Raw genomic sequence first — 10,140 nt, forward strand, 5'->3', positions numbered from 1 at the left:
ACACACACTCTCTCTCTCTCCCACTTACACGCACACTCTCCCACTTACACACACACACACACACACACACACACACACACACACACACACACTCTCCCACTTACACACACACACACACACACACACACACACACACACTCTCACACTCCCACTTACACACACACACACACACACACACACACACACACACACACACACACACACACACACACACACACACACACACACACACACACACACACACACACACACACACACACACACACACACACACACACACTCTCCCACTTATACACACACACACACACAGTGGTATGCTTCATCTCCCTCTCCCTCTATAAGCCATTATATCGTGATATTGCCTTCTGTGAGATTCACAAAGCGTTGATAAGTCTTTTAAGTGAGATAAATGCCTTTGTAGCGTGATACTGGGCCTCATGCAGTAAGCGTTGATAAGGGAAATATGGCCATGTTATAGCCAAAATTGGGTTTGAGATTCAGTAAGCGCCGATAAGTGCTTCATATCGCCAGGTTTCGGAGCCGATAATTTGGTTATGGCCAGTCGCCTGCCGATAAGCCTGTTTTCGACACTGATCGCCACTTTTTTAAATCGGCTGGATTCAACAAAAAAAAACAGCTTATCGGGGCTGATCGGCACTACGAAATTGAGATGTTATGGCCGATTTCTCCCGCCAACTAAAGTTGGCAGTTTGGACGGGAGAACGATCGCTAAGGCTGCCGGAACGGCACTTAGAAAAAAAACATCTTCTGTACATCAATGGAAGTCAATGGAGCGGGGACGTATAACAGTATAGTACTGTTTACGTTTCATTGCTCACAATACAAGGGGGATTTGCATTACAGTGTGGGGGCATTCCCTGCATTGTGTCACAGCTGATGTGTCTTATTTGCATAACATTCGACTTTTACATGTTTGCAGCATTTGCAGGTCACATTACTCATCATGTGATGATGTGGCAAGGGAAAATACTATACTACACTCTTAAAGGAGAACCTCACATCATATCACACATTTTACTCAACTCAGCGACAATTATTTACATGATGTCACACATGTCACACATGTCACTCATACACAGTATATTCATCTTCCTTTACATTACACAATGCTTGTAATGTGACACGCATCTTTAAACGTTCATGTACATCTGTCTTCTCATGTTTACATATACTTTTGGGTCCTCCCTATTTTCATGACGTCACTTATTGGACGCTCAATCACATTGCATGTTTACATTGTAACCGTTGCATTACAAGCACTTCAACCTAACTTATACACACATGTACAGTAATTCATCATTGGGACACCTTGTAAACTCATTCTATACCAACTATCCTCCTTACACAAATGCATGCATATGCACACGACTATTCATTGTTGCCAACATGTCACAATAACATGGATAATTACACATGTTACACAAAACTTTTCCCACGTCAATCTCAGCCTTTTTGTCTCATTACATGACTGACTCTTGCGTTCACAAGTGTTACATGCATTGCACATGCAACTATTTATTTGCAAGCAATCTTTGTACAAAGCTTCACGTCACATCATTGCCAAATATCATCATTCCCTGCAGAATACACACAACAAATACTTAGAACAACAAGTGCACACAGCTTGCCACAGAAGTACTTTATTATGTTAATGTAACACCTTGCATTTTACTATGTCACCTGACATCATCACATACCTATTTAAAGGACGCACATTACCTGCTCATTCACAGCTACTCATTTCAAAATGTTGCGAATGTTTAGGAGACGGAGGAACATTCTTTTCTATGACATGCTTGATGATGAAGACAATCATATAGGGCAAGGGAGGGACACACCGAGGGACAGTGACAGTGACGCGGATACGACAGGGACAGGGAGAGGGACAGGCCGAGGGACAGGTAGAGGGACAGGAGATCAGAGGAGAAGACAGAGGAGACAACTTGTGCCTCGTCCGCGTCTGTACAGGGAGAGAACCCTGTTAGATGGGATGAGTGAGGAGGAGATTGTAAGTCGCTATCGTTTGAGTTCAGCAGCAATCTTAGCTCTTTATGAGGAGATAAGGGGGGATTTAGATTTTTTCACAGCCAGAGGTCGTGCAGTCCCTGGGCTTGTTAAAATGCTGTGCTCATTACATTATCTTGCTTCCGCGTCATACCAGACAACTGTGGGCATAGTGGGCGGGGTCTCGCAATCTACATTCTCGCGGGCCTTGACCCAGTTTCTCTATGCACTCAATAGACGCGCTAGGAATTATATTCATTTTCCTACAGAGGCGACAGAGTGGCTGGAAGTCAGGACTGGCTTTTATAATATAGCAGGGATACCATGTGTGCTGGGTGCAATCGATTGCACACATGTTGCTTTGATTGCACCTAGTCAGAGTGAGCATGTGTACCGCAATCGGAAGCACTACCATTCACTCAATGTACAGGTGGTATGTGATGCCACGATGAGGATAATGCATGTGGTACCCAAGTTCCCTGGTTCCAGTCACGATTCCTCTATCCTGAGGAACTCTTCAGTCTTCCATGCGTTCGAAGAGGGACATTTTGAACCTGGTTGGCTGCTGGGTGAGTACATATTTACATGTTCTAACACAAAACACATGTTGATTTAGGAATGTTGGCATTGTACAATTTGATCACTAATGTCAGCTTATGTGTGCTCCATTCATTATAGGTGACTCAGGATACGGAATTAGGCCGTGGCTCTTGACTCCGGTGCTAAACCCTCAAACTGAAGCAGAGGACAGGTACAATGCAGCCCATATATCTACAAGATCTGTTATAGAGAGGACATTTGGCCTACTCAAGACCAGGTTTAGGTGTCTGGACAGAACTGGTGGGGCTCTTCTATACAAGCCTCAAAAAGTGTCTGATATTATCCTTGCCTGTTGCATTTTGCACAATGTTGCACTCAGGCACAATGTACAGTCAGACCTAGCTGAGGCTTTGGTAGACGAGCATCCCACCCATGTAGCTGCTGAAAATGAACAAACAGCCAGTGGTGGCCAGACACGACAGAATCTCATCAATTCATTTTTTTCTTGTAAGTACAAACTCATATGTTCCTAGTACTACTTTTATAGTTTAATTATGTTATATTAACAATAATGTTTCTTTATATAACCTTCTGTTAGGACACAGATGAATATGGGTTGCACACCTTTCTTTTCTCTGCTGTGTGCACAAAGGGATGTGGCACCGGTATGTTATTGTTGCACAGGTTATATAATCCCTCTTCAATTGTACTTTAGTTGTGTGTATGTGAATACAACTTGGGTAACAAAGCAATAATATTTTAGCATTGTGTTATTCCTTATGCTAAGACAAAACACATATTATGCCCATAATCATTCATGCTTCTAGTATGCTTACATACAATGTTATTGGTGCAGTGTAACATGTACATCCATATGATGTGTACACCAGGCTGATTTACATTTTGAATGTCATGAAATATACATGGTGTTGTACATTTAACACCAAATACACACTTTGCTGTGTTGTTTACGGTACTGAAGATGGCATGTCAATGTTTGCAATTTATATATTGTTCCTTTGCATTATAGGTATATCTCCAGTATGACTGATCATGGTATGTATATTTGCTGACATCTCTCATAAGATGTGGCTACCTCAATCTTCCTATAATTATTGGAACTAAAAACCCAACATATTGGTTTAAACACAAATGTTACATATATGTACTTTCTGTATCATGTATATGCATTTAGCTACTCTTGAGCTTTCATGTGCATTGTATTACAAAATGATTACTCACATTTCATCACATTTTATGTATGTTTCCTTATAATTTCCATTAATGTAATATAGAGGTGGTTGGAGAAAAGGGGATAACTGTACTTATTTGTTTACTTACGGGAGCACATTCATCACTAGCATAGACACACTTTTTAAGACAACTGTTTGTGTCTCTATCAATTGGTGTAGGATCCATGTATAACACCGACAAATGATAACACCAGCTTTATTATGGTAGCTTATATCATCATATTGACTATACTATGTATTTCTAAACGATTAATAAACACAGTAAACTATAGTTAGTTAGGTTAATGAAATATACACAGAAACGTACTTCATAACATGATGGTGATGTCATATTCAGAACATCATGCATTGGAGGGGACCATAACATCTGGCCAGTAACATTATTTGCTACAGTCCCAAACCATTTTATCTACATACCCATGTAACAAGAGATTTTAAAAATAAATGGCTACTTGGTTGTAAGTGTCCTTTACATTGGGAGAAGGAGTGGCTCAGTGAGTAAAGACACACACTGGCACTGATAGTTTGAAGCAGGGGAGTCTGGTTCAATTCCCGGTGTGGGCTCCTTGTGACCTTGGCCAAGTCACTTTATCTCCCTGTGCCTCATGCGGCAAAAAAACATTTGTACGTTCCACGGGCCAGGGACCTCAGGCTGAAACATGTGTCTGTAAATCGCTGCGTACAACTAGCAGCCCTATACATGAACATGCTCATATTATTATTATTATTGTTACATAGTTTCGACAGTCATACGTTCCATTACATATTAGAATACACAAATGTGTTAGCAGAGTGGGAATGGTTGTTATATATAAAACACACCATGTCATAAAATGTTAGTAGTCATTAAAGAACACTCAATAAAAATTCATGAGGCACTCTTTTGCAACATCATTATGTTAATTAAGTGCTTATGCAATATAGGCATAAGGGTATCACATTTTTAATTGTTTGTTAATAAGCGCTGCAAGCAATATAAAATTAGTTCCATATGTAGTATAGTAGTCGGTGGCTCCTCCTCACAATCATCTCATATAAAGGTAGACTCTTCTGAAATCATACATTGATCCGATTGTATCTTCCCCGACATCTCTGAAATACAGCAAACACATGATGGTCAAAGATGGCACCTTACTAGATATGCATCCGTGACAACGCGTTACGCAGCTCTATATGATTGTGTAGATACACACGTCACTCACTTATATGTTAGAAGTAAAACTGTTCATCAGTATGTAATGTTTCTTTAAATTTGTAGCAGGCATAACTATGTATAAGAAGTGAACGTTGCCTGTATACTGAAAGATGTGCGCGCACATCTTTGTGTGCGCACGCACTTCACGCTTGGCTCCACTAACTGTTAGCGCATGCGCAAAACAAAGCGTACGTTGTGCGTTCAATACATGTTGAAAATACCAGTAAACATAACATCTTTATTTCAAATACAATGAAGACGAAACTACATTCGTTCTAAACGAGTACATCTGTATTCTTTTTAAACAGACGTGTTTGAACAGAAAGCACGGCCGATAACACAATGCGCAAATGCAATACGTGTGACGTCATGTTAAGCCAGCGTGAAACGCACGCTAACACTCCTCCCACTCAATTAACATTCGGCTAACGCCCAGGGTACGCCTACAAACACTGAGCCGCACGCATCACACACTGCAGTTACCGTTACTATAACAAAACATGACAGCCAATAGGCTTTGAGGCGCGCACGTCGCTTGGGGGCGGGACTTACATCACTAATCCTTTTTAAGGACGCCTTGGCCCATGACAAGGGTCCCACGTCATACGTGGTGGACCCGGTTTTCAATGTTGTAGATGTTGCATGATAACAAAACAGGTATGTGTTAGAGTAATGGTAAAATGTTGCTAATATGTTTAAAGGGATAGGAAAGTACGTATATTTATTCCGTCAGCAATGTGTACTACTCTTTCAGGTCCTACTATATTGTATTAGGAAACAATTTGTTTGTGATCGCTACATGTTATGCAGTCTGCAATGTTACGCTGTATCCACGCATTGAAAGTGAAAATGGTGGTTACAAAAAAAAAAAAAATTTAAACGCAGAGTCAACGCATAACGATTGTTATATTTACCATTCTTCTAGAATTAACTCTTCGCCTGGCTGCAACTGGTCGCTCCAGAAATGCAAGCCATTTTCATCCACGCTTAACCCAACCGCTGAATCCAGTATGGCACATATCTCCTCCAGGATGCGCTCATAGGAATCGCCACTGCTTTCTTCAAATAATTGGTCGGGAGGTAGGTTCATTTCTTCCGGTTCCCATTCCAATGCAATTTCAGCTGAAAGGCTTGGTACATAATCATAGTACTTTTGTTCTTGTACAATGTGGGTTTCAGGAATGGAGGCTGCAGATATTGCAGCACGTATCGATTCAAACGGATCAGTAGTAGCGGATACATTGCTATTGCCATTAGGAATAAATATGCCTTTCACGACAATATAAGTGCCGTCTTTCAGGATAAATTGTTTTTCCGGGGCAATCTTCCAGAAACCATAGGTGTGTTGTAGCTTATCCTGGTCACGTTCAAAAAAGTCATTACTTGATAAAGTGAATCTTATTGAGGAATTAAAATTCCGTGCATGCTTACGGTCTTGGTAATAAGGATATTTTGCTCGAATGAAATCATCGATTTGGCGTGTGCTTGCTTTCTGTCCGCGACTGTTCAAGATGGCTTCACAGATCATGTACTTATACCCTAAAAGGGGATTAATATTGTTAACGAATTCATCAGCCATGTCTGAGTAGCACAAAAGCTGTGTGCAGGTCTGTGTTATTTGCTCATCAAAATGAATGTGCTGAATGGCTAACAAACTCCTGTTTTTCCTTGTCAAGGTCAACAAAACTAACTACTTTGACTCCTTATTTCAAACGCCAATTGGATTTGTTTGTCTAATTGGGTTAACAGTTGTGGTTCGTGATATGGGACTGTGGGAGAAACATTTCTCCTTCTTTTATCTCGTTTGTGAAAAACATCCCTAGACTGTGAATGCGTTCACATAGTGTTTTTTTGAAAACTAACAAAGACCAGTGTGTGAAAATATTTCTTAGCCAGGCATATCAGTAAAAACACACCTGCAAAAAGAAATGTTTTTTCCCCGCTTACATTTCTGTGTGTATGTGAAAGTCTGGTTAACTCCCTGTCTGCATGAGTTTAAATACGTGTGTATATATATATATATATATATATATATATATATATATATATATATATATATATATATATATATATATATAAATATATCTCTTATAAAAATATATATATATTTATATATAATATTTTATTTTTTTTTATATTGCAGGAGTACACACAACATTGATGGCATTAAGTATACCTTGTATGAAACCTATTTAAATGGTGAGAAACATGATTGAATTAAGTAATAAACATTTGTTTAAGCACAATACTGTTAGAGTCTCATACTTAGGATATTTCTCAAACATTAGGCCTGTATTATTAAAATAGTGTGCTTTCACAAGGAAGCATGAAGTGTATTAGTTTGTGTATACCAGTTTATATAGTACTATATATATATATATATATATATATATATATATATATATATATATATATATATATATATATATATATATATATATATATATATATATATACACACATATATACATATATATTTACACATATATACATATATATATACACATATATACATATATATATACACATATATACATATATATATACACATATACACATATATACATATACATATAGACATATATACATATATATATACACATATATACATATATATATACACATATATACATATATATATATACACATATATACATATATATATATACACACTCACACACTCACACTCACACTCACTCAGTGTGTGTGTGTGTGTGTGTGTGTGTGTGTGTGTATATATATTATTATACATTCTGAGATGTTATAGAAACGAACACACAACTGATTAAAGGACAAAATTACAATGGCCAAGCAAGGCAAAGGTAAGTAATAATTTACACATAATCCTGCTGTACACGTACAAGAAAGATGTTTGCACTTACTTAGGTGTTTTAATAATTGCATGTGACTAATATGCATATGCAATTCTTACATCAATTAACACACCCAAATGCAATGTTTTGCTGCAAAGTCAATGGCAGCTTCTCTAAACTTAGCAACTGGCTCCTGGTGGACCATTACTGAACAGACGATTACAACATAAATATTTATAACACAATTAATTATGAGTGTTAACATTTCCAAAACTTCACGTGTACAAGAACATAGTTGAAAGTTTGGAAACAACACAGTCTTCAGCATACATACAATAGTAATTAGATAATCTGAAGTCAACAAAACAAGGCCAAAGACATATTTTCTGAATTATAACATTTATTTTTTTTGTTCCTTTTGCGAGCGAGTAACAGGCCTGCTTGTTGTCTCTTGAATTTTCCTTTTTCTTTTGCCACCAACTTTAGGCACAACAGAGCCACTTTGAGTGGCCTCTGGCACTTCACGGGCAGGGCTTGTGGCCAGTGACTGTTCACCTACGGGGCTTGTGGCCAGTGACTCACCTACAGGGCTTGTGGCCAGTGACTCACCTACAGGGCTTTTGGGCAGTGATTCACCTACAGGGCTTTTGGGCAGCGATTCACCTACAGGGCTTTTGGGCAGCGATTCACCTACAGGGCTTTTGGGCAGCGACTCACCTACAGGGCTTTTGGGCAGCGATTCACCTACAGGGCTTTTGGGCAGCGACTCACCTACAGGGCTTTTGGGTAGTGACTGTTCACGGACAGGGCTTGTGCCCAGTGACACATGTGAGCAAGTTGGTAGACACTGCACAAGTGATGGTTGGTCTGTTTCATGTGTGTCTTGTTTTGTTTTTGTCGCCTCCTTTGTAGGTGTCTGCTGCTGAATTTGTACAGATGGCAGCGGTAGGATGTCATCAGGAACCTGCACAGCAATGTCTGCTACTTGACCGGTAACATTTGGGCCTGGTGAATGAATATCAGATGAATGTGGTGAAAACTGACCTGCATGAACAGATCCTGGCTGGGAGGTGTTGAATTGTGGTACATTAGTCATTCTCCAGTAATTAGCTTGTGTTTGCTGAACAACTAATGCTTCGAATGAGGTGTTGATTTTTTGCAACTGTTTAGGCACTTCAATGAAGACTCTGTGGAGATGTGCCAATTGTGATACTGTTTCTTCCTGCAGTCCAATCATCCTTTCCAGCACTGTCATCATGTCTGAATGGCGACGATTTTCTGCGTCCACTATTTTTCCCTCTGAAGCTACAATTGCATCGTATGTGGAAGTTGATGGACGATTTGGCGGTACAACAGTTTCTATTGGCACCTCTTCATGGTCACATGATTGTATTTCAGTCTCTTCTGTGGCGTCATCCTCATCATACTCATCATCCTCATCACCATGATGTTCTAAAAAGAAATGTACACATTATTAAATGGCATGTTAATGTATGCTGTGTTACTATGTAATTGTACTGTGTCCTAAGTAACACCTAACATGTTAGCATACGTTTTATAACCTCATTAAAAACTACCTTGACTTACGAATAATGTTTGGACTCAGTATGAAATATGAATGAATGAAAAGTTGCTCTAAACTCAGAAGTCCTACATGATAATTAACATCACTAACACAATACATGTTGCCTTACACTTAATTTTCACTGACACTAAGTAATCCTATTTAAAGAAGATGTGCAAAACAAATAATGCACATGACAACATAACATATAGAAGAGCACATATTATATGGCCAGCAAATGATACACTCACCTTCTAGTAGTGTTGAGCTGGCTGACCCAGGTGAAGACACTTGTTCCATCTCAGGTGACACATGTCCTCCAGGGGCAACTATATATAACAATAACATAAGTTTTACATTTACATGTGTAAATATTGAACAAACACTTATTGTATGTTCTGTATTTATGATTAACTAACAACATCAGTTCCTTAACCGAAAATGTGTGTGAAAGTGAACATAAATAGTTGTAATAACACTGTACATGCCTGTGTACTTAGAATTTTTGAGTTCCCTAACATACAACATACTATGTTTCTGCAGTAATGCGTGAGGATAAATAGATTAAATGAGTACATAAAAATCATATGTTGTGTAGTGATATCAGTATCATAATGTACATAACTATCATGAGATGACCATTCACAATGGTTATCATGAAGGTGGTCATATTGCAAAAAGTGTTGTTTTTGGTAGAGGATATGTGTGGTACATTAATCGAAGATGTGGCACACCTGAATGTGGCTGTGA

At 38.8% G+C, this 10,140-nt stretch overlaps 1 protein-coding gene across 1 annotated transcript; it reads right to left on the reverse strand.

Moving 5' to 3' along the window:
- Nucleotides 1-8,462: 8,462 nt before the first annotated feature.
- Nucleotides 8,463-9,748, reverse strand: LOC142488197 (uncharacterized). Its single transcript, XM_075588571.1, has 3 exons — nucleotides 9,642-9,748; nucleotides 8,517-9,278; nucleotides 8,463-8,470 (listed from the first exon to the last, which is right to left on the reverse strand). The coding sequence occupies exons 1-3, from the start codon at nucleotides 9,736-9,738 to the stop codon at nucleotides 8,463-8,465; spliced, it is 867 nt and encodes a 288-aa protein (XP_075444686.1). The 5' UTR covers nucleotides 9,739-9,748.
- Between the last annotated feature and the right edge of the window lie 392 nt (nucleotides 9,749-10,140).

Source organism: Ascaphus truei, chromosome 2, assembly GCF_040206685.1.
Source record: "Ascaphus truei isolate aAscTru1 chromosome 2, aAscTru1.hap1, whole genome shotgun sequence".
In the NCBI taxonomy this organism is placed as follows: domain Eukaryota; kingdom Metazoa; phylum Chordata; class Amphibia; order Anura; family Ascaphidae; genus Ascaphus; species Ascaphus truei.